General features: G+C 59.1%; 1 protein-coding gene across 2 annotated transcripts in view; it reads left to right on the forward strand.

Moving 5' to 3' along the window:
• Positions 1-24,866, forward strand: part of PRKAR1B (protein kinase cAMP-dependent type I regulatory subunit beta) — a 73,120-nt gene that overhangs the window by 10,794 nt on the left and 37,460 nt on the right. For both annotated transcript variants that reach the window (XM_061152331.1, XM_061152333.1), the window contains exons 3-4: positions 6,367-6,537; positions 8,969-9,060. In XM_061152331.1, coding sequence (XP_061008314.1) covers positions 6,367-6,537; positions 8,969-9,060 — 263 coding nt within the window. The remainder of the gene's footprint in view (positions 1-6,366; positions 6,538-8,968; positions 9,061-24,866) is intronic.

A 24,866-nucleotide genomic window follows, 5' to 3' on the forward strand; every position in this document is an offset into this window, starting at 1 on the left:
CCAGTTTATTTATTCATCACCAGCTGAATGACTGGCTGTTTCCAAGTTTTAGCAATTGGGACGAAAGCTGCTATAAACGTCTCTGTGTGGGATTTTATGTGATGTAGGTTTATCTCGTTTGATAAACACCAGGAGTGCAGTTGCTGTGTTGCATGGAGACAGACACCAGAGTGTCTTCCAGAGCAGCTGCCCCGTTTTGCATCCAGGCATTTTGCGGCCGTGGGTGAGGGTTCCTGTCGTCTGTGTCCTGGATTCTGGTCATCCCTGCAGGCCTTCAGGTAGCTCATTGTTGCTTTAGTTTGTGTTTCTCAGATGACATGTGAGGAGAAGCAGCTTTCCCATGCTTGGTTGCCATCTGCAGATCTTCCTTACGAGGAAAATCTGTTCAGATCTTTGGCCTGTTTTCCATTCAGGTTTGTTTTCTTACTGTTGAGTTTTAAGAGCTTCCTAGGTGGCGCTAGTGGTAAAGAACTGGCCAGCCAATGCCAGAGTCGTCTGGTTTGATCCCTGGGTGGGGAAGATCCCCTGGGGGAGGAAATGGCAACCCACTCCAGTCTTCTTGCCTGGAGAATCCCACGGACAGAGGAGCCTGGTGGGCTGCAGCCCATGGGGTCCCAAAGAGTCGGACACGACTGAAGCGACTTGGCATGCACACACAGAGCTTTTTGTACATTTTGCACACGAATCCTGTCTTAGATATATCTGTTTTGCAGATATTTTCTCCTAGTCCATGTCTTGTCTTTTCATTCTCTTGATTATATACAATTTTTTTCTTTGGCCTCGCATGTGACTTGCGGGATCTTAGCCCCCCGACCAGGGGCAGAGTCCAGGCTCCGCTGTGAAAGCGCACAGCCCTAACCGCTGCACTGCCATGGAATTCCCTGGCTGTGCGTAATTCTGAATCCTGCTTTTCGGTGTCTTAAACTTTACACAGTTACTAAATTTATTAAAAGTATGATTTAAAGGTGCAGTGTGTTTTATTATATAGATGTTTCTAACTTGATTTAAGCAATCTCTTATTGTTGTTGGTTGAAGTAAAAAATTTTTAAGCCCTGCAAGGACATTCTGCTACAGATACCTTGTTGACGCCTCCCACTGTTTCCTTAGGATGTGTTTTAAGACATAGAATTATGAAGCTCACAAGTACCCACTGATAATAAAGTCACTTCTCCTAAAAGCTTTCACTCGTTCATTCATTCATCCCGCCAGTTTTTATTGAACACCTCCACGTGCTGGCCCTGTCCCAAGTGCCGAGGACGTGCTGGTGAGCCCCCGGGAAGCCCCCTGGGAAGCCATGACTCCACGCGGGCGTGTGCGACGGCACTTGCCTCATTGTCACTGAGCTTGGTTTCCTTTTCCTGTCTCTGTCTCCTGAGATCACGATCGGGTTACATCAGAGACCCTACCCTAGCAAGATGTGTGTGAATCAGAACTTTAGAGTTTGAGAATGAAGTACCCAGTGTGACTTGTTATCTCAAGGGACGCCAGGACGGGTTTGTCTTTTTCTCACTCAGAAACCAAATTCTTTTACTGCAATCCAATCAAGTTACAAATTATTAATAAAAAGCCAGAAAAAAGAGAAGGAGCCAGAAGCCTCTACGTATGTTTGGAAATCAGTAACGAGCTTTTGTCTGTGCATCAGCAGAAGACTGTCGTGGTAAAAAGTTATGAGATATTTAGGTTGAGCGCCAGTAGCAGCATTACGTATCAAAGCTGTGAGATTAGCAACATTGGTGCCTAGAGGGGAATGTGTGGCCTCATTAGGAAACAAGATAAATAAAAAATAAGATGAGAAACTAATGAGCTGTGTGTCTTAGTTTCCTCGGGTGCCATAGCAAATTGACAAGAAAGTGGGCAGCTTAGAACAGGTATTTATTACCTCAGTTGTGCAACCCAGAAACCCCAAATCAAGGCTTTGGCAAAGGTAGTTACTTCTGGGGGCTCTGATGGGGGTCCATCCCAGGTCTCCCCTGCTTCTCGGGGGTCTGACAGGGGTCCACCCTTGGCCCCCCAGTTTCCGGGGGCTGCCCTTGACTGGCAGACCCTTCACCAGACAGTCCCATGTTCATCCCTGTGTGTCTGTGTCAAGACTGCTTCCTAAAAGGACGTGTGTCGCTAGATTAGGGTCACTCCGATGCAGCATGACCTCATCTTAACTTGATTTTTCCTGCAAAGAGTTATTTCCCAATTAAGCCACACTCGGAAGTTCTTCATGGATATGAACTTTTGAGGGACCATTTTCAACCCATTGCCAGATGCCACCTGAGAAAATAGGAGGAGAGAAAGCAAGCAAGACAGAAACATGGAAAATAAGGATAAAAGCTGAAGCTAATCTAGCAGAAATCGAAGAAATAGCAGCAGACAATAAAATCAGAGTCTGACTCTGAAGAGACGGGCGAAGCAAACATCCCAGAGGGCTGCCACATTGTGAGATGTACACTAATTTGCCACACGTGGGGGAGGAGGGGGGTCGAGGAGGAGAGTGGGGAGGGTGGGGAGGGGTGGACTCAGATCTGCCGACGTTCCCTGGTTCAGCCCTGCTCATCTGGGTGGACTCAGAAGACACCTCCTCCAGGAAGCCCTCCTTGACTCCTTGCTGAGGATGGTCTAACAGCCTGCTATTGCTGGCACAGCCCCTTGTACGTGGCTTTTTAGTGGTGCTTACCTGTCATCTTGCTGAGCCCTCTCACTGCCTCTGTCCTGTTCGAGCTCTGACAGTAACCTCCTTCATGACAGAACCACACCCTTTTCCCCTGTTGCATTTTGTGTATGAAGCCTTGTATACAGAAGGTGTCCAATAAATGATCGAAGCCCTGTGTTTCTCTTTTTGCCCTGCAGCTGGGTGACCAGGTGCCCTGGACACGCCCCTTACCCTGGGACTCTCCTGCAAGTGAGGGGGCAGGCGGTGTTCCCGCCCAGTGAGTGGGGGGCGGGGGGAGGGGTTCCGCGGTCCCAGGGTCCCAGGCGTGCAGGGTGTTGGGGGTGAGCTCAGTCATGTAGCGTTTCCCTAGACCCCCCGTCATTGTCTGCCCTCGGGCTGGAAGCCTGCACTTCACCCCCTCGTGTGGGAAAAACCCGGTCAGAAGATGAGCTGCCCACACTGTGGCCCAGGCAGACCCTGGCCCCGGGGGCAGGACACGGTCCCTGGAGCTGCCTCTGCGTTAGGGGCAGATTCCGCAGCTTTCTGGGAAGGCCGTTCCCACACTCTGGTTATGAAGATGCCTTTGGCCTGGATTGCCTGTCCTGACCCTGAGTCCTCCACCATCCTGCAGCCCAGACAGCTCATCAGCCGGGATATGGGAGACAGGAAGGGGAGCTCCGAGAGCCAGAGGGTTTCCTGGAATCTCCCGGGTCGGGGGGCGGGGGGTGTCATCCAGGAATAATGGTCTGGTGTGGAGGAGCCCTGGGGGGCCATGGCTCCCGGGAACCCCCCGGGTCCTTTTAACCCCCCCGAAGTGGCTCCATGCTTTGAACCACCAGTGTCCTGCTTCATCTGACCCTTGCTGCCAAAGATGGAAAATCATCTCTGTGCCCGGCCGGAGCTGCTCATGGGTCCAGGAAAGCAAGGGCTGGACCTCAGCTTCCTGGAAGAAAAGCGGCTTCTGGCGGCTTCCCTGGGGAGCCCCGGGTCCTCGCCATGACCGCGGGCCTGGGTCAGCCTCTGTCCACAGTGCTGTGGGCCACTCCCAAGGCCAGGTCTCTCCATTATCGTGAAGTCAGTGTGTCCCAAACCCACTCAGGTCAACCAGATCGAAACCAACCAAAACACAGAAAGTGGCAAGGGTGCCTGGGGATTGCACTGCTGCTGGGAGTGTGGAACGGGGCGGCCAGTGGAGACAGCTCAGAGGTTCTTCACTGAGCCGAGCGTGATGCCCAGGGGTGTCCCCAGGAACGGCACACAGTGCTGAGACACACGCCCGCACACTCAACACCCATGGCAGTCGAGGGGTGGACCCAGTCCCTGTCGACCAGCCATGAACGGGCCATCGAGATGTGATAGGATGGAGTTGGACTCAGCTATGGAAAGGAGGGGTGAGCTGGCACCTCAGCAACATGTGTACCTTGGAGACCATCAGAGAAGGAGGGCCCGGCATGGATGGACACGCACCATGGGACTGCTCCCGTGAAACGTCCAGAAGGGGCATGTCCACGGACATGGCAGGTGGGCTAGTGAGTGCCAGGCCTGGGTGGAGGGTGCAGGGGTCTGCCAGGTGTTTGGTGGTGATGAGATACCTGGATCTCGGTGCTAGTCATGTTTGTATAACGTTATGAATGCCCCGAAGGCCACAGAATTGCACACTTTTAAGACAATGGGCTGTTAATTTTATGTTGTGTGAGTTTCACTTCAATCGAAGCAAAGTCCCCTCATTTGCTCAATCACCTCTCGGGCCCCTCGCTTCTGCAGGAAGCCTGGGGTCATTTCCTCCTGACCTGCTCCCACCTCTCTGTCCCGGGTCACCACCACCACGGAGCCTGATCACTTCTGCATGGCGGGACTCTGTGGACGTCCTGCGGTGGCTGGGCACCTCTGCTGACTCCTCTCTTCTGGGTGCCGGCAGAGCCGGGAGTCACTCTAGGCAGTCTGCACTGCACCCTGGGGGCCTTTACATGGTGTCGCTTCAGGGTCCCACCGACTCACTTCTGCCTGACTACTGTTTTTTCTTTTCGGCCACGTGGCTTGTGGGATCTTAGTTCCCCCGAACAGGGATCAAACCTGGGCCCTCAGCAGTGGTAGCGTGGGGTCCTAACCACTGAACCCCAGGGAATTCCCTTGTTCTGGTCTTTAATAATTTCTCAGAGCAAAGCCCCAGAGTGTCTCACTTGAGATGCAGCTGACATTTCTAGTCAAAATTCATGGTTTACAGGAGCAGTCGGTGACATTTGTGATGACTTCTGTAAACGCGGGACGGTCTTACCAACAGTTTCTAGTTCATTTCTGGCCGCTGCAGGTGGGCTTGCCCTGGTCGTGGCGTCAGGGGCTGCTCTCCAGCTGCAGCTTCTCGTTGCAGAGTGTGACCTCAGTAGTCGCGGTGCCCGGGTTTAGTTGCCCCGAGGCACGTGGGGTCATCCCGGACCAGGGATTGAACCCACGGCCCCTGCTTTGGCAGGTGGGTTCTTCACCACTGGACCACCAGGGAAGCCCTTACCCACAATCTTAATGTTGAGTAGAGCTAATGAAAATGATATTTCCCTGGTGGCTCCGTGGTAAAGAATCTGCCTGCCAATGCAGGAAACTTGGGTTTGATCCCTGGGCTGGAAAGATCCCCTGGAGAAGGAAATGGCAACCCACTCCAGTTTTCTTGCCTGGGACATCCTGTGGACAGAGGAGCCTAGCGGGTTGTGAGAGAGTTGCACATGACTTAGCGATGGAACAGCAGCACATTTCTCGTGCGTTGGCATTCATCTCTCACCCAGTAAACAGCAGTGGTGGCACATAACCCAGGGACTCCTGGCTCCGGGGAAATACTGATGCCAGTCTCAGGGAGGATGGGAAGGCTGTCGTCATGGTAACAGGAGAGCAGCAAGGCATGACCTTGGAAGGCAGTTCTGGAGCCTCATGGTGCTGGTGTGTCCAGGGCTGCCCTTCGGGGAAGCCCTCTTACCCACAAGGCACTGGGGCTGCCGCCCAGCCTTGCGGACACTGGGTTTTGGATGAACACCATGTTCGGTGGCGTGAGTAAAGCGTCTGTCCTCGGGGTCTCTGTAGATGCAGAGTTGTGTGGAGTCAGCCGTGCTGCTCAGCCTGTGCTGCTGTGACCGCCCCGGGCCATGTGCTGGGAAGCCCCGTCTCCATCTGGGGACCAGCTGGTCACCAGGTTGCTCTGGGGCTGTGGGGCTGTGGGGTTGGCCATGGGAGACCTCCACGTCCCTTTGCACGTTTTGGATTTGGGGGCCTCTGTGTGTAAACCTGGCTTTTAAAAAGCAGTAGCTTTTGGGTCTGTCTCCCTGTTAAGCACCCAACTCCTGTCTCCTGCGCCTCAGGGAGCAGAGCGCGGGCACCGCTGCCCTCAGGGTGAAGCCTGGGGCCTGGGGGCGCCCCACGTGCTTGCTGGGGGCTTGGGTTGACTCGAATTTGGTTCCAGGACACGTTGCTCAAAGTGTGAATGAGCAGAAAGCCTCCCGGAGCCAGGGTGCTATGGCCGGCAGAGCTGTGGGCTGGGAGTCCTGGGGGGGGGCCGGGGTCAGCACAGGGCACCCCTAGGGCGCTGGAGGGCGGGGGGTGGCGGTGGGGTCCGGGACAGGAGCCTGGCCAGGGTGCTCAGGGTCCCCTGCCTTCCCGGGACCCCACGGCCTCCTGAACGACTCTGGGGTTCTGCCACGACGGCCTCTCCTCTCACCCCTCCCTGTTGCCCCCCTGCCCCCCAGGAAGAAAACAGACAGATTCTGGCTCAGCAGAAGTCGGCCTCGCAGTCGGACTTGCAGGACGAGGATGTGTCTCCGTTGCCGCCCAATCCGGTGGTGAAGGCCCGGCACCGGCGCGGCGGCGTGAGCGCCGAGGTGTACACGGAGGAGGACGCGGTGTCCTACGTGCGGAAGGTGGGCCTGGACTGGCCCCCTGCGTGCTCCGCCCCGCCCACGCCCCGCCCACAGCCCGGAGCTGGCCGACCTCCCTGGGTGGGGGGCGGAGGGGGCGGTCCTGTGGTCCCCGCTGAGCCTGAGCCTCGCGCCGCACTTATCTGAGCTCCCGTGGGCCCCTGCCGCCCATGGTTCTTGACGCCGATAGGCTGGGGATAGTGTGGGTCCACCCAGGTTGTGGGGTGTGGGGGAGGAGCCCCGGGTCTGTGGCCACGCTTTCCTGTCCTCCTGGCTTCATCCTGCAGGCTGGACCCTGACCTCGGAGCTGTCTGGAGGGAGCCCGCCATCTGGCCATCACTCTGGCCATCAACCTCCCTTCCTCTCCCGCTGAGCAGGGCTCCCCTCTACCTTGTCAGGGGCCTGGCTGGTGAGACAGCGCTGGTGGCCACGTGGCCCCCAAGGCCCCCTTGGACTTGTCAGTCCATCTTATGCATTTCTACAGCTAGCTTTGCTTTTTAAAATTTTTTAAAAAATAGTTTATGGCCATTAAAATTTTTCAAAAATTAGGAAAATGTGAGTAACATAAGGTTTACCACCTGTGTTTGTTCCTGCCGCTATGACAAGAGGCTGGGGGCTTACACAGAAGACATGTACTGTCACAACTTGGGGGCTCAGGGTCCCAGACCAAGGTGCCGGCAGAGTGGGTTCCTGGTGAGGACCCTCTTCCCGGGTCCCCAGACAGTCGTCACCTTTGCACGTGTTTTCAGGTCGAGTTGGGGGGCCGTGTGTGGAGCAAGCTCTCGGGGTCTTGACTTACAAGGGCACCGATCACATCCTGGGGACCCCGCCCCCACAACCTCCCCCGATGCCATCCCCCTCCCGAAGCCCCATCACCGAACCCTGTAACCTGGGGACCCTCCCTAGGCCGTGGTCCTTGGGCTTCGACATAGGGATCTGGGGACAGAGTGGCCACAGCACTTCAGCCACTGTCATGCCACGGTCATCACCGTCATCTCCAGGATGCTTCCATCTCACAAAACTGAACCTCTGTCTGCATGTGACCACACCTGCCCCCAGCCCTCCCATATTATCAGGGAATAAAACCAGTGAAAGTGCAGTTGAGAAGCCCACCAGGACACTTCACTCCTGTGGCCTTTCTCCTGAAACCCAGGACTCATGTCTAACGCGGAGTTCCCCAGACACACCCAGAGGGAGGGACGCTCTGCAGAGTAACTGGCCAGCCCTCCTCCGAGGACCTGTCCCCAACCAGAGGGGCTGAGGAGTGGTCGCCTGTGTGTGGCTCGGGTAGGGGCTGAGGAGGGGGGATGGATGTGTGGGTTCAGCCCCTGGGAAGCTGGTGGGGGTGCTCCGGGGCAACCCTGGGTGTGGCAGGAGGGCGGGGTGCCTTCAGTATTGCAGGTCTGACCTGCTATACAGTGGTTGGACCTGAGGCGGCTTTTCAGGAGGCTCCGTCCTGCCCCCCAGGGGTCTCCTTTTACAAGGGTTCCGTGGGTTCAGACATAGTGCGCCCACCTGGGGGGTCCTGACGTCCCCCCTACCCCAGCCTGGAAGAAAGTGAGGGGCAGCTGAGCATGAGGCGGGGCTGTGTCACGGCACAGTCAGCCTCCCCCTCGGTGTCCTTTTTTAAGACAACGTTTCTTTATTGAGCTGCCTCAGGTCTTAGCTGCCACGCACGGACAGCAGCTGTGCTCCAGGATTCAGCTGCTCCTTGGCATGTGGGACGTTAATCTCCTGACCAGGGATCAAACCCACGTCCCCCGCATTGTGAGGCGGGTTCTTAAGCTTTGGGCCACGGGGGAAGTTCCTCTTGGTGTCTTTTAAGGGAAGAACCTTGGCGTTGGAGATGCTGGTGCTGGTCACCAACGGAGCACATCGTGAGCGCCGCGGGCTGGTCCCGGTGGGCATGGGGATGGCTTTTTACCCACATTTTGGCCAACTGGGTCCAGACCCCTACCCGCCCCCTCCATCACCAGCTGGAAGTGTGGAGCCAGCCTTGGGTCACGTTATCTTTTGTTCCCCCAGTTTTCAAATATTTCAGTAAGTACTTACTACCTGAAGAAAAGCCAAAGAAAGAAAGAAAATTTTAAAAGGCATGGTAATCCAGGGGCCAAGAGGTCTGTAGTGTCTTTTAGAAGCTCTGGCGGCCCCCAGCGCCTGTCCACCAAGACCCTGAGTTCACGGTGACACTTAGGCCAACTCTGGGTCACTCTCAGCTCCTTCTCTATTCTTTACTTTTTAAATTTAAAAAAGTTGTGATGCTCAGCTAGCATTTCAAGTTTTCTGTCTACCATCACTGGTAGACACATCTTGCAGGCTGGGCAGCAACATTTCTTGGGGTCTAGCAGGTACCCGGAGAGGCTGGTACCCGGAGAGGCTGGCAGGTTCAGGCCCTGGGATGTCGCAGGTCTGACTTCGCCTGGCCTCCCCCCAGGTCATCCCCAAGGACTACAAGACCATGACGGCGCTGGCCAAGGCCATCTCCAAGAACGTGCTCTTCTCTCACCTGGACGACAATGAGCGGAGGTAGGAGTTGGGGGCTGGCGGGACGCCCGCTCCACGACACGTGGGTCAGCTTTGGGAGCACAGGCTCAGGGGGTGGGGGTGGCCTCCGGAAATGAAGCGCTGTGTGCACCTGGGCTGCCTCCCAAATCTGGGTCAGGATCGGAAGTGCCTGTAGGCCGGCCTTGTCACAGAAAGACACCTTGTCTGCTTGCAGAGGGCCGAACGCGCTGCCTTCTGGGGGCGCGCGTGGAAGCACATCTGTGCACGCAGCACGGGGTCCTGAAGGAGGGTGACTGAGCTGGGTGATGGGCAGCACTGACTGGAAGGGCCTTGGGGCGGACGTGGGGCGAGGGTGCGGGTTACCGCAGGGGGTGGACATGGGGCGAGGGTGTGGGTTACCGCAGGGGGTGGACATGGGGCGAGAGTGTGGGTTACCGCAGGGGGTGGACATGGGGCGAGGGTGTGGGTTACCGCAGGAGGTGGACATGGGGCGAGAGTGTGGGTTACTGCAGGGGGTGGACGTGGGGCGAGGGTGTGGGTTACCCCAGGGGGTGGATGTGGGGTGTAGGTTACCCCAGAGGGTGGATATGGGGCGAGGGTGCAGGTTACCACAGGGGGTGGACGTGGGGAGAGGGGTGCAGGTTACCTCAGAGGGTGGACGTGGGGTGTAGGTTACCCCAGAGGGTGGATGTGGGGTATAGGTTTCCCCAGGGGGTGGATGGAGGGTGGGGGTGCGGGTTACCCCAGGAGGTGCATGCGGGGTGGGGATGCAGGTTACTTCAGGGAGTGGTCCAGGTCTGAAGGCGCTGGGGTGCTTTGCCTGAGAATTGAGACCATGTGAGTAATAGGGAAAGCTGGAATGTTTTGTGCCCTGCCGCCCGGGTGAGAGGGCCCTTGGGGCATTGGGTGCAGTCCTTCAGGGCTGACTCTGTGCCACAGCTGAACCTGGGCGGAGCGGGAGGACGCCCCGGTGGAGCCTCACGCCCATGAGGAGCGCAGCATCTGCCCTGCATGCTCCGGGCCGCGTCACGAGGCTGCTTTCCTTCCCTGGCTCCTGCGTTTTTTAGGACACTCAGTGTTTGGATGACATGCCTGTCCTCAGAGGCTCGTTGAAAGTATTTGCCTATTTAAGATAAACTTCTCAATGTGGATCAAAGAGTAAATGATGTCTGGAAATTTGGTTTTTCTAAAAAAATTCATTTTCCCCCCATTCTCAGCAAACTGATTCATTAGCCTCATTGAGCACATTTTGAGAACAGTCCATGTAGGATGTACACATGGCGAACAGAATGAAGGGAGAAGAACTCTTTGTTTTTTCACAATGGCAGCTTTTGAAAAGCTGATTTTATTTATTCATCTGTGGTTGTACTGGGTCTTTGTGCTGCGCACAGGTTTTCCCCTAGTTGCACCGAGAGGGGTCCTCGTGGCTGAGCATTCGGGCTTCTCACTGCTATGGCTTCCCCCTGGTGCGGAGCTCGGGATCTTGGTCCACGGGTCAGTTGTCCGTGGAACATGGACTCTTCCCGAACCAGGGACTGAACCCGTGTCCCCTGCATCAGCAGGCAGAAGCTTACCCACTGTGGCACCAGGAAAATCCTGAGAAGGCCTCTTTGCGACCCCCTCCCCACAGTGACCACCTGCTGCAGTCTGGGGTGGTCCCTGCAGGCTGCTGTCTGTGAGCATGTTGTGTGGAGCCGGATGGCACACACGCATCTTCTGAGACGCGGGCCTGGGGGCCTCCCCTGTGACCCCTGTCTGGTGGTTGTGGGCCTGTCGCTCTACTGAGGGGTGGTCGGTTTGTCAACCACTGCCCTTACCAAGGCCGCTGGGACGTCTCTCCTGTGTTAGGGGCCTCGGAGGAGACCGAGGTCGCTGGGACGTCTCTCCTGCATTAGGGGTGGAGACTGAGGAGTGGTCTTCTGCAGGGCCGGCTCCCAGAGCGGTGTGGCGGCACTGGCCAGGTGCCAGGCTGGGTTTTCAGGCTTGTGGTACATTGTGCTGGCCAGTCACCCAGGAAGGCCGTAGGCATGTCCAGGAGATCTGAGGTTGGGGTTGGCCCCTCCTGGCCCCCAGCATGGGGACGAGGCTGCTTCCTGGGGCGGGCGGGAGGTTGGCGTTGGAGAGGCTCGGTCTGCAGAAGCCCGTGGGGCAGGCGGGGCTGGAGGGCCAGTGCTCCTCTCCAGGACCGCCCGCGCTCAGTCCTCCCTGGTGTCCTGGACTGCCCTCTCACTCTGCTCTGCAGTTCCTCACAGACCCATGGAAGGTGGACGTGGGGGACACCGCACAGTCACCCCCTGACCCCCTCTCCCTCCCCTGAGTAGCCTTCCCGGTGCTGGGCACCCCAGTTGCGATGGCCTGATACCACGTTTGAGATGAGAGGGCGTCATTTCTCTGAAAACTGCTGACACCTGGGCGCAGCTCACTGGCTTCCCTGGAAGCTGCTGAGCAGGTCCGCGGCCTGGACTCTTATGCCCAGAACAGAAGGGTTTGGGCTCAGAATTGCAAGGCTTCTCAGCAGGTCCTGCCCTTTCACGGCCCTGCCAGCCCCAGGCAGCGGCTGATGGAGCGAGGTCTTAGCTTAAGGCCAAGGCAGCTGAGCGGGACTCCCTCTCCAGGCAGTTTCTGGCAGCATGTGTCCAGGAAGCATCTGGGGGGGTCCTTTGCCCTTGACCCTAAGTTTCCAGAGCCACGAGGCTCCCTCTGCCTCTGACTCTTCTGCATCCAAGAGCCAGGTGGACAAGAAGTGGAGGAAGCAGATGGTTGGATTAAAATTCCTCTTTGCGAGGCTGGCGTGGAAAGAAAGCTTTCCACAGGGCGTGTCTGCTTCAGATCTTTTGTTTTGCTCAGAGGAAAACTCACTTTCCAGATCGGAGCCCGCATGCCCCCGTTTCTGGCCACAGCGGCCTCGAGGAGAACAGTCGACAGCTCAGGAAGCAGGTCCAGGGGGTGCAGGTGGGGAGGGCTGTCTCCTGACCTTCCTCATGCTGGCTCCTCATGTGGTGCCCAGCATCTTTGCTGTTCCCAGCTTGGTGGACGTGGGGCTTCGCGGCTCCGTCTGTGCTCGCCACGGCCTGGTGCGTGCCGCCCGTACCCCCAAGCATGCAGAGCGTCTGGCGAGCCTGATGAGCAGGCGGCCTGCTGCTCCCTCTGCCTCCTTGGGTGGAGAGCCCCCGCACGTCCCCGCAGACAGACCCCGGGGGGAGCAGTGTGCTGCCCTGCAGCCCTCCCGCTGACCTCAGAGGTGACACAGGCCACCCCACGGTCGCGGGCCGGGCATCGTGGCTCTGCCAGCCAGTCTAGCTGGTCTGCAGGTCCACCTGCTGGGAGAGCGGGGGGCCGTGAGCCGTCTTCCCTCTAAGAGAAGGAGCATGTCGTTTGGTCAAACCGCAGCACCCACTAGAGCTGGTCCTGGCCCCTTGGGGGCTCTGCAGCCTGCGTCCCACCCCCTCCTGGGTGACAGTTCGCATGGTCACATGCCTGTGACGGGAGGAAGGTGGCGGCCCAGGCGCTGCCCTGTGATCAGGGGGCCCGCTGTCCTGGGGCCGTGGGGGTGCAGGGAGCTGGCCCTGCCCTGCTGGGTCTTGGGAGCACCAGAGGGAACCAGGGAGCCCCATGTCCTCGCGCTGGGGGCAGGGGTCCGGCTGCGGCTCTGTGTCAGGCCCCAGGTGGGGGCCTCATTGTCCCTGGAGCCCCCAGATGGCCGGACGAGCCTCTGACCGGGGCGTGGCCGCGCTGTCTGTAGCTCTCATCAAGGCCGGCCTCCGTCTGCGCTCCCGGCCACGCAGCTGTCTGTCTCCCGCCCACCTGCGTATCTCGCAGCCTGTTTGTCCGCAGACCGGCCCGGCCCCCAGGTGATGGGAAAAACATGCAGGCAGCTGCGTTGCCAGGCAGCGCAGCTCGGGGCGGGCTCTGCTTCTCTGCCCCCCGCCCCCCCCCAGCCTGGCTCCAGCTCCGGCTTCGCTGCCTCCCAGTCAGGCGACGCTAAAAACCAAAACTGAAAAACAAGGCTGGTGTCTCAGAGGGGGCAGGACCTCATCCGAGCAGCTGCTTGATGGCTTTAACACGTGAGGCCACTCTGGGCTGAGGACGCCTCCAGGCTAGTATGTCCGGGCCGCGTGGCCCAGCGCATGGGGGCCGCGCTCCATGGGGGCTGAGGCCCAGGGCTCTGGCGCCCGCGTCCTGGAGTGCTCTGAGCCAGACTGCGGGCATCATGGGCGCGTCTTGTTAGGGCCGCGCCAGCAGCAAGATGGGCCCCGGGTAGGGTGAGCAGGCTACCCACGGCCCCTGCGGCCTGGGAGAGGCAGGGATTCGGGCCACGGGTGCAGCAAGGCCGCCCGGCTGACCTGCTTCCCGCCGTGACTGCACCGCTGGCCCCAGAACCTTCCATTGGCCTCACCCGTGGTCTCCCCCATCCGGCGCCGTCATGACTTAAAGCTGCTGCAGTCTGGCAGCGAGAGGTCCCCAGGACGCGGCGGAAAGGCCTTCGCACACCTGCTGGGTCACTGTTGACGTCTCCTGATGGTCGCCCCTAACGTGATTTGAGGTGCCTGCCGGCCACGGTCACTAAGGTCCAGAGAGGTGGGGAGTGCGGTCTTCTGTCTGGAAAGGAGGGGCCCTGAGGAGTGCCCCTGCTGGGGAGCTGGCCCCGGGACCCCCACAGTGGCGACACGGGCCCTGGACCGAGGGACCCCAGGGTGCTGGCCCCACTCCTGAGTCCTGCTCACTGCAGAGGGAGGACCTGAGCCGAGTGTGGGATCACCGCCTGCCTGGGGCCTGTCCCGTCTCTGCAGACGCAGGCCGCCTGCCCCATTTGTCAGGTGGGGAGGCGGCTGCCTGGCCCCGTCCACGTGCCTGAGATGAGGGTCCCTGATCACATGAGGCCCTCTGAGGCCACGTCTGCCTGCCCCTGGAGGGGAGGGCAGCTCCCGACCCCCGGGCCCGGCTGACCCCCTGACCCCTGCTCCCCAGCCCTGCTGGCTCAGCCTTGCCACGTGCACGGACCCGGGTCCACAGTTGAGCCACAAGGAACCCAGGATGTTACCAGGGCAGAGAGACCCCAGGGCGCCAAAGAGTTAAAGCGCTCCATTTCCGATGGCATGAAAATCAGGGGCGAGCAGCTGATGGACACGGTGTGTCCTCCCCACAGCTGTTCCCGGAGTCAAAGCGCGTCTTTGTTTGCCCCACTCTTAGCAACTGTTGCTTTTTCTGAAGGACACGCGTGAACCAGCTGTCCCCTCCCAAGATGCAACCAGGCGAGGTAGCCTAGATCCTCAGCAGAGCAAGAGGAAAGTGCGGCTTGTGTGTGTGTGGGGGTGTCCCGGCTGTTCCCAGCCTCGCCCTTGAGCACCGTGAAGGGGTCCCACCCCGAAGGCGGCTGTTTGAGCACCGACTGCACACGGCCGGGCTTGTGGGCGGGACCAATGTCAGAACCAGAGCTGCACACGATGGCCGGAAAGCAGGCTTAGGGGTGACCCTGGGAGCACCCCCAGGGGACCGACTGGGCCCCCAGCCCAGCCTCTCGAGGTGGGTGGGGAGCTGGGGCTGCGAGCCCCACGCCGGCACCTTCATGTGGCGGGGCACCTTCTGCGAGGGCTCTCGAGGGGTCTCCTATGGGGGCATTTGTGGGACCCCTGAGGGGCCCCCGGAGCCAAGGGCCGTTTTCTTCCAAAGGGTTTGGTGTCTCCGGTCCTCCTGCGGGGGATGCGGCTGGTGTTGACCCTGCGTCCGCCAGGGCTTCATTCATGCCGTCCTCTGGCACCTGACCCCCTGTCCGGGTCTCACGGTGACCCTGTGTGTGTTGGTTCTGTACATTTTATAGGTGGGGAGGCCCAGGGCTCAGGGTAAAGCAGCCGGCACGTGGTCCTCACTTGGCCAGATCAGGGTCCAGCCGGCCCACAGGGCTGTTCCCCGCTCCCCACTGGGGATCCCCAACGTGGCCGCATGCAAGTCCGGGGGGCGCTGGGGGAGGAGCCCAGGGAGGCAGCAGGGCCTGTGTGGGCTGTGAGCCTCGGCCTCTGAGCTTCTGGCCCAGACACGTGGTGACGTTCCGGGCTGTTTTGCCATCAGGAGGCGGCTAAGACCTCTGGTAGCGGGGGTGGGGAAAACGGCTGGGGCTCGGTGACCTTGGATTTCTCCTGGCCTTGCTGTTTGCTGGCTGCGTGACCTTGGCAAGTGACGTAACCTCTGGAGCTTCAGGAATGTTCTGCCTGCCCTTGAAGGCAGGAAAGCCTTGGTCCTGAGGCAGGAGCTCACTCCCACGCACCTGTCCGTCCAGCAGGTGTCCGGCACTGCCCCAGGGCAGTGAGCAGGCGGCAGGGGAGAAGGGCGCTTGGGAGATGTGCCTGAGTGGGGTGGGAGAGGTCTCTGTGGGGCGCAGAACCGGGGGTGGGGGCTCTTGGAGGAGGGAGGTGCTTTAACCCAGACCTGGAAAGTGCCAGGGGCAGAGGGACAGTCAGGGCCGTGGTCCCGGGCCTGCTGGCCCTCGTGCAAGCCTCCTGGGGCTGCCCAGACACGGTCTTGTCTCTGGCTTCGAGCTCTGGGACCAACCTGCCGGGGGGGCCAGCCTCTCCGCGTCCTCCTCAAGACCAACCTCTGTCACTGAGGGGCGGGGGACGTCTGGCTCTCACCCCAGCTTCCCCTTGACCGCACTGCCTCCCGGGGCCTTGGGCCGCCGAACATCGGGACAAGCAGATTGCTTCTAATGAGGCGCTGTGAACGAGCATCGTCCCCATGTTCTAAATGCTGTGTTTCCGAAAGAGTTTTACCTTTTCAGTGTAATATTTATCAGAATCTAATGTATTTACTTTTAACCAGCTCCGTGCCAATAATTTTTAAAAAACCTCAATCTTGAAGGAGGATTTTAATACTTCAGGTCTTCTAGTCACATATTTCTCACAGAGCAGCACGTCAGGGAAGTCGATGAAACATATTTAAATGTAGATGTTTTTACACTAAGGTGAGTTCTAGGGAAATGAGTAGAAATGTCCATTCAAGGAGAGCAGTAACAGTGCCACATTCCCAGCCAAGAGGCTTTTTACGCCCGTGTTTCTTGTTTAAAGAGCTGGGGGGTGTGCAGTCTTGTGGAGCACCAGGCTCCCCAGAGACGCAGGACCCGGAGGACACAGACACGTCTGAGGACGTTTAACGCGGGGGCCTCTTGGGGTCGTGGAGACTGGGGCATCCCGTGTGCCGTTGTCCACCAGTGGACGTGCAGGGAGCCGGTCCAAAGGCTCAAGAGCTGGAGGCAGGGGTCCGAGGGCGGGAGGGTGGACGTTCAGCTCAGGTGGAGTGTGCGGGTCTCTCATCACCTGCGTTTCTCTCCGACTGGGCCCTCGAGGGGCGGTGCCACCCTCCCTGGGCAGGGCTGTCCTCACGCCCTCTGAACTCAAACACTGGTCTCTTCCCAGATGCAGCTAGAGATTGGCTCTCACAGTGGAGTGGGTGTCCCTGGGCCCAGACAAGACGGCACACTTGAAGCTGTGGATTTTTATTCCATGGTCTGTGCTTAAGAGAATGACACAGCAGTTCCAGCCCTTACAGTAGGCCAGAAATTCTTCCCCGTGTAGACATTTAATGAAATGTTTCAGATGTTTAAGGACAGCATGTGTGGCCGCATTAAAGGACCTTATCGTTAGGGGGCGAGGGCGGGGCCGCCGGGGAGGACGGTGGACGGCTGCTGGAGAGCACGGTGGGCACGTCGGTGCCGGCCCCGGGTGGACCAGCTGGGCTGATGGGCTGGGTGGGGCGGGAGACAGAGCAGGAGACGGAGCGGAAGACGGAGCGGGAGGCTGCAGGCTCCGGGCTGGTGTGGCCTCAAGGGCACAGGTGCTGGTGGGGAGGTGGGATCCGGCCTCACGGGCTTGACTGGCCCGGCCTGCTGGGTGTCCGGGGGGAGCTGTCAGGAGGCCGGGGCGGCCCTTCACCCCAAGGTAATTTTCTCCCTCATCTGTCCGGAAGCACTAGAACTGTTCCTTTCACATCCCTTTGGGCTGGGCTCGTGATGAAGGTTCCTCGGCCAGGCCTCTGGCCCCAGCCTTGTCTGTCCGGCGTGAACCTGAGCTCTGCTGGCCCTTCTGCCCTTCCCCAGACGTGTGTCTGCTTGCAGGGGGCCTGGTGCATACCTGGGGCGGGCGAGTCCAGAGCCTGGACTGGCGGTGGGAGCAGGACGTCGAGCTTCCTCGTCAGATCAGGGCTGTCCTAGACTCCAGAGCGGTCATCTCAGTCCGGTTGAGCATCTCTGCGCCCTGGTCCACCCCCTGCCTGCCCTCCCAGTCGGCCCACCCGAGGCCAGTTGTGCTGCGTGATGGCCGCCCGGGGCTGCTGGAGTCGGGCAGGGGCTCCCGGGCCTGTGAACAAGCGAATGCACATCTGTGTGCAAACAGGTGTCCACCGCTCTTGGGTAGATTCCTGCACAGGCCCCTCTCCAGCTGCGGAGAGCGGGGCCCTCTCTGCTTCTGTTGTTCGGGCTTCTCACTGCAGTGGTTCCTCCCTTTGTGGAACACGAGCTGTCGGGTTCTGGGGCTTCAGTAGTCACGGCCGGTGGCCTCAGCACCGGTGCTTCTCGGGCTCCAGAGCACAGGCTCACGGGCTTGGTTGCTCCGAACTTTGTGGGATCTTCCTGGATCAGGGATGGAACCGTGTCCCCTGCGTTGGCAGGCAGAGTCTTTACCCCTGAGCCACCGGGGAAGCCCAACAAGTCTTTTAAAGTCCAGCTTATCTATTTTTTCTTTCAAGAATCATGCTGTTGTTTTCAATCTAAGAACTTTGCCTAATGCTTATTTACAAAGACTTATGTTAAAGGTTTTGTCTTTTTAGCTCTCGTTCAGGTCTGTGGACCACTCTGAGTTAGCGTGTGTGCCGTGAGGTCAGGTTCTGAGGCTGGGTGGTTATGTGGATGTCTAACTGTCCAGCTCCACTCGCCGAAGAGGCTGTTACTTCCTCACGGACGCGTCTTGGCGCCTCGTTGATAATCAGCTGGCCGTCAGGGTGAGGCTCGTTTCTGGGCCCTGGGTTCTGTCCCACAGATCTGTTGCCGTGTCATCACACCAGCCCCACAGTCTTGACGGGCGTGGCTCCACAGTGAGCTTGGAAATCAGGTCATGTAAATCCTCTCACTTCATTCTTTTGCAGAATCGTCTGGGCTATTTTCGGGCCTTTGCGCTTCTGTATGAATTTTAGATAACTTTCTATTTTGAAAGCCCACGTTGGATTTGTAGATGGGTTTGACACAGAACTGGCATCTTGTCAGCATCGAGGCTTCTCAGTGACGGACAGGAGCGTGTCTCTGTCTCTGCAGATCTGCACCTTCTCAGCAAGCCCTACAGTTCTCAGTGGACGAGTCTCACGCTTCTCTCGGCAAACGGATCCTGCAGTGTTCATCCTTTCCCATGCTCTCGCCAAGAAGACCGGGTTCCCACCGGGTGTGGACTGGCTGTTGAGGCCCGGGGGGCTCCGGTGGGCAGTGGGGGCAGGCGGCAGGGCGAGGCCGGCCAGGAGGGGCTGGGGGTCCTGCCCCTGGACACAGCCCTGCGGCGGAGGGGCACGGACGACTCTGGGCTTCAGGCCGGGGCTTGCTGGTCCTCAGCCCCGGGGGACAGCCTGTCTGTCATAGCTTGGCGTGTGCCCGCCCCCCCCCCACCCCCCCGCCCCGGGAGCAGGAAGAGAGCTCCAGATGGTCTTTGTTATGTGAGCGGTGTTCTCCGACCTCTGCTGGTGCCTCTGGGACTAGTTAGGGGAAGAGTTCCTTCATGGCTAAGCACATGGGGCTCTTTATCTGGTGTAGGAGTGAAGTTTAAGTGAAAGTGGGCCATGCCACCTCAGGGCTTTCTGGAGATAATCGCCCCAAGGCTTTTATCCTGTGTCTGCTTGGGGCCCGTGTGCACTCGGGAGCTGCCCGCGATGCAGGGTCAACGGATACACTGTCTCCAGGGACCTTCTCCTCCGGAGGGGCCAGCATGAGGCACGTGGGATGAAGGGCAAGCTGCTGACTCACATCTGAACGAGGACTGGCATCTAGAACACGTGAAGATCTCTGTCGATTCAACAACACAAAAACCAGGAGTCCAGTTAGAAACTGGACAGGGTGTGGAAGAGACGCTCGACCACAGAGGACCCTGGGATGGAGAACGAACCCTGGGAGGTGCCCGGCCCCTCGGGCAGCGGGGAAATGCAGAGCAAACCCCGGGGTCTGTCGCTCCACACCCGTCGGGATGGCCAGAGTAAGACCCGCCTGTGCGGAGGTGGAGGAGCCGGGCCCTCGTCCATTGCCGCTGGGAATGGCAGCCGTAATGGCCTGGAAAACATTTGAGTAGGTTCTTAGAAAACTAAACTTGTAACTGCCGTGTGACCCGGCAATTGCACTCTTGGGCATTTATCCCAGAGAAATGGAAAATTACGTTCACGTGAAAACCTGTACATTAACTTGTCACAGCAGCTTTCTTTGTAAAAGCCCGAAACTGGAAATAACCCAGGTATCCCTCAGCGGGCGAGTGGATAAATAAGCTTGGGCGCCGTGCCGTGGGATAGCGGCCGGCCAAAAAAGGGGACAAGCTGCTCACACACACAGCGGGCGGGGTGAGCCTCCAGGGAGCTTGATGAGAGGCGAAGCTGGCCCTTGAGCTTCCATCCCGCGGGACATCATTTAAGTGACATTCTCACAGTGGCAGAATTATGGAAGTGGAGGGCCGATTGGTGGCCCCCAGGGCTTAGGGGCTGGGTGGGGTCCTGGGAGGTCTGCATGGTATCACCACCGGCACCCTGGCCGGCTTCTGAGATGCCCCCTATGGGGAGGTGCTGACCGCCGCACGGCCGTCTCCGTGGGCAGGCCGGCCACTTGGGGTCACTGTGCTCCAGCCGTCTGCGAGGGCAGGCGTCAGCTGGGCTGAGGGCCCGCTGCAGGTGGGGCGGGGGTGCCCTGGGACAGGCCACCTGGGTTGGGCTGGCCGCAGACCCCCAGCCCCCTGGAGGAGCCCGGGCCTTGGTGAGCGTGGCGCCGCCCGCGGCTGGATGCGGGGCTGTGCCGCCTGCCGGGTGCGGTGCTGGCACGTCCGCGTCTGTCTGTCGCCCCTTTCGCAGGTGACGGGATGAGGCCCAGCAGCTGGCCGGCCATGCCCTCAGCTGGTCAGAGCCGCGAGGTGGACCCTCTGCCTGGCACCCAGTCCCATCCGCCTTCCGCCTCGCTGCACTGTGCCCCAGAAGACTGAGGATCCCATGTCTCTGCTCTTCCCTCTGTCCACCTGCTCCCAGGGCCCCCTGTGGCCATCACGGGGTGGGAGGAGAGGCTGTTTCTCTGAAGCTGTTCATAGGACAGGGTCCTAGGGGGGGGTCCCAGCACCCCAGGGAGCAGCCCATGGGGTTGGGGCTCTAGGGGGCAGCTGGTCTGTGTCCGCCACTAATCAGGTCCTCGGTGTGGTGGCCCCTCTTGGGTCCCTGTTCTCAGACGGAATCGGGGTCCCTGGTTTGTCCGCACACATCTGGCCCAGTGCCTCTGTGGACCGTGGCCTCTGTGGACTGTCGCCTCTGTGGTCCGTTGCCTCTGTGGACCGTGGCCCCCATGGACAGTGGCCTCCGTGGACCGTCACATCCATGGACTGCAGCCTCCATGGACTGTTGCCTCTGTGATCCATTGCCTCTGTGGACCGTGGCCTCCATGGACAGTGGCCTCCGTGGACCATCACATCCATGGACTGCGGCCTCCGTGGACTGTTGCCTCTGTAGTCTATCGCCTCCGCGGACTGTGGCCTCCATGGACAGTGGCCTCCGTGGACCATCACATCCGTGGACCGTCACCTCCGTGGACTGTGAACTCTGTGGACTGTGACCTCTGTGGCAGGCGTGAGAATGTCAGGGAGAAGGAGGCCTTTGAAGTGGGAGGTGGAGGCCAGAGGCCAGAGGCCAGCCGCTCTGCATGCCCTGTGCTGGTGGCCTTGGAGGGTGGCCAGGGCAGGGGTGGGAATGGTGGGGCTTTGAGTGGGGTGACTCTGGTGTGGCCACCTTCTGCAGGGAGGGAGAGGAGAGCCTGGGGCCTGGGAGGGGCTGGGGTGTCCTGTCCCTGCCCCAGGGTGCCTGCCTCGGGCTCCCTCCTTGTGTGCAGCCAGCCAGAGGCCACAGGGACTTGTGAACAAAGCCCACGTAGGAGGACGGGCCCCACAGTGCCCGGGCCCAGCCCGCCATGTGGCATCTGTCCGATCAGGAAAGATAGCACATTTGGGTCTCAGCGCAGCTTAGGAAGAACCACGGGCTGTGGAACCCAGCACACGATCTCTGACCATGAGCCACAGGGAATACAGAACACGGAACCCAGCACATCTGCAGGTCCGTGGCTGTGATGGGGTTGGGGTGTGGAGGGCCAGACCCCGGGCTGGGTCAGCGGCATGCCTTGAGCCCTGCCCCTCGCGGGCCCTCATTGCTTGTGGTCTCCCTGACCCCACGTCTGTCCTGCTCATTGCCCCTCCCCCAGGCCCCCGACTTGAGTCCACGTGGATGTTTCGTCCACTGCAGTCTTTATCCAACCGGCACCCAAACGGCCACTCTGTGGCTGCTGGACCCTCTTCATGAAGCTCCTGCGTCCTCTGGCGTGACCGCGTCGCTTTTGTCATTTTCCTTGCTTTCTGGTACTTCAACAGGTGGCCGGCTCGTCTCGTATGTTTTCTTCCTCTTGGTGGGAGGCTGTGTTTAGAGACCACGTTCTGGGGGGCAGTCACTGCTTTGCTCTGTCCTTGTTGCTGGGCTTTTTCTGCAGACAGAATCAGAACTGTTTTTAAAATAAAATATTTCATGTGTTCATATTGATTCTTCCAGTTTCAATTCAGGGCTAAAGATTGGCTTCCGTCCTTCCTTCCTTTTAAAGTAATGTGATTAATTTTGTCTTTATCTCTTTTCCCACATGCTGAATATCTCAGCTGTCCATGACACCAGCAAAAGAATTCTTTGCTTCATTTCACCACAGGGGTGCACACACATGCACACACCTGACCTTCGAATAACAACCAGTATGGTCAGCAGAAGCATTGAAGATTTAATTCTGGCTCATTTTGCCCTGAGGTGTCTGCAGTTGGGGAGCTGATGCTGTCTGTTTGGGAGCTGATGGGTACACATTTCAGTTCCTTTTTTTGCTTTTCCCTTGGATTTGTAAGTATTATTTTTCAAATCTCAGGCTTGTTTTTAGAACTGTGTGAAATATTAACATAGTTTATGGTTTCAAGGTCGCCGCCACCAGCACGGTGTGTCCCGGAGCCTCACTTACCCTGTGTCCCCACCGGACACTCGGCGTCCTTCCTGTGGCCGTGGGGGCTCTCTGCTAGCAGATTTGCCCGTGGCTGGAGCAGCAGACGAGTGAGCGAGTCAGCCCACGTGCAGGTTCACGCCCTCCCCCCTCCTTACACACACACCTTTTCCATCTGATGTGTGTCCTGGAGCTCATGCCGCGGCACTTTTCAGAGGGTCTTGACAGCTCTGGGTCTCTGGGGCCATCCCAGAGCTGGGTCAGTAGGTGGGGGTGGGGTAGATAAATCTCTTTACGTCGTCTCCTTGGTTGCAACTTGGCACATTTTGTGGAGGAGGAAGCCGCTGGCCAGGCCTGAGGCGGGTGGGCATCTCGGCGGGACTGAACGTGGTGCCAAGCCCAGTCCCGTGCCCGGGGCAGCCCACGGGGTCTAGGCTGAGATCTGCCCAGGGCTGAGGCCTGTGGCTCCCAGGCCTGACGGGTGGCTGTGGCCCCCCTGACGGCCCCGGTCCTCACGGCACCACGAGCGTGTCGAGGCATGGCTGCTCTGCCGGGAGTTAGGTGAGCCCAGCCCCGGCACTTTCACAGGAGAGCCGGCGTGATGTGGCTGTGCCCCGGGCCTCATCACCTCGTGGGAGAAAAGCAGATACAGGCGGACACAGTGAGATCCGGCAGGGAACGGGCTGGTGTGTCCTGAGCCTGACCTCGCGTGGACCGAGGTGGCCTCACTTTGGCCGCCCAGCCCTTGGGTCCCAGGGCCACCAGGGACCTGGGGCTGTTGGTGAGGGTGGACTCAGGTGGCCACGATGGACTTGAGCCGGGGCATGGAAACTGCCTTTCCCGGGGGCTGGGTGCAGGATGGGGGGCAGCCGTTGGGCCGGGCTTCCGCGAGAGGCCTCGTCTGCTGCCTGTGTGTGTGTGGGGCTGATGCTGCCCACGCGGGGACGGGGTCTCGAGCGGCACCCGGAAGGAGAGCAGAGGGGGATATTTGCAAAGGCAGGGCTCCAGGCGCATCTGCTGCGCTCACCTGTTCACTCAGTGGTTTGTGATGACGTCCTGGGCGGCAGGGTGCATGCTGGCCGGGTCTCCGGCGGGGGTGGGCTGCTGCCTGATGAGGCCGCTCTGGGGCTCCACCCTCTGCCTGGCACATGGGTCCCACGTGCTCTGTCCCACGAGTGGCTTTCTCTCTGCAGTTGTCCGAGGGATCGTCCCCGTTGGTGACAGAGCCTTCCCGCCCTTTGGGTTTCTGTGCTGGGCCCCGGGGTGTGTGTGGAGGGCACCCGGACGAAGCACAGGCCCGTGCTTTTGTGGCTGTTGGGCGTGGTGCAGTCTTGGGTATCCACTGGTGCCGTGGCCGGCTGGGTTCTCTGCCCTCCAGCCCTCCAGCCCCCAGCCCTGCTCACCTGTGGTTGCCAGCTTTACCCGCCCTGTTCCTGCCCCACTGCCCCGAGCCCAGCCTGGTTGGTGGCATCCGCGGTGCCTGCTGCAGGCCTGCGTCTGGCCCTTTGAAGCCGCCCCTGACTGGTTCAGCAGCCGTGGAAAGGACACACGTCCCCTGACCCCGAGGCCTGGGGGTGGGGGTTGTCCCGGAGCCAGCGGGCCGCCGTGGCCTCCCCCGCACACACGCTTGGAGCTGATCTGCAGGCTGTGATCGCACAGGCCGCCTGGGTCTTGTGATTGATCCCCAGGCCTGCTGTGTGTAAATAAGCAAGATGCCGCTTATCCTGGAAAACATTTCCTGTCTTGGGAGGTGAGGAGGATGGAGGAGGGAGCCAGGACCCTGTGTTCCATGCCCGAACTTGGACGAGGCCTGTGCGGGGCGGGGTCACTGGGACGGGGCTTCACTGTGGTCAGCATTCACACGGGGTCTCATTGGGGACCGGGCTTCATTGCGGTCAGTGTTCCCTTTATGCATGTCTTGATATGATTTTTCATCTTTACTCCTGGGATGTGATGCGTTATGTTTGATTTTTGAATACTGAGCCCGCCTTGCATGCCTGGAGTGAAACCCGCTTATCTGTGTGTGTGAATCTTTTAATACAGGGTTGGGTTTGGTTTGCCTGTGTTTTGCTGAGCATTTTTACATCCGTGTTCATGAGTCAATGGCCTGTAATTTTCCTTTCTTGTAGCACCTTTGTCTGGTTTTGATATGAGAGTAATTCGGGCCTCACAGAATGAGTTAGAAAGTGTTCCCTCTGCTTCTGTGTCTGGAAGAGATTGTAGAGAATTGGCGTATTTTCTAACTTGAAGCTTTGGTGGAATTCACTAGTGAATCCATCTGGGCCTACTGCATTCTGTCTGGATAGTTGAGTATTTCCTGATTCAATTTCTTTCATAGGTTATGTTGTCTGTTTCTTTGGGTGTGTGTTGGCAGGTTGTGTCTTTCAAAGAACTGGTCTCTTTCCTCTAAGTTGTGAGATTTGTGGACACACAGTTGTTCATAGTCTCCCTTCATGATCCTTTTCAGTCCATGGGGTCTGTAGGGGTGATGCCTTCCCTCTGGTTTGTGACGTTGGCTATCCGTGTATTCTCTCTCTCAATCTCTCCTCCCCACCCCAACCCCACCTGTTTTGCTTACCATGGCTAGGGGTTTATAGGTCTTTAT

The sequence above is a fragment of the Dama dama genome, chromosome 10 (genome assembly GCF_033118175.1).
Source record: "Dama dama isolate Ldn47 chromosome 10, ASM3311817v1, whole genome shotgun sequence".
In the NCBI taxonomy this organism is placed as follows: domain Eukaryota; kingdom Metazoa; phylum Chordata; class Mammalia; order Artiodactyla; family Cervidae; genus Dama; species Dama dama.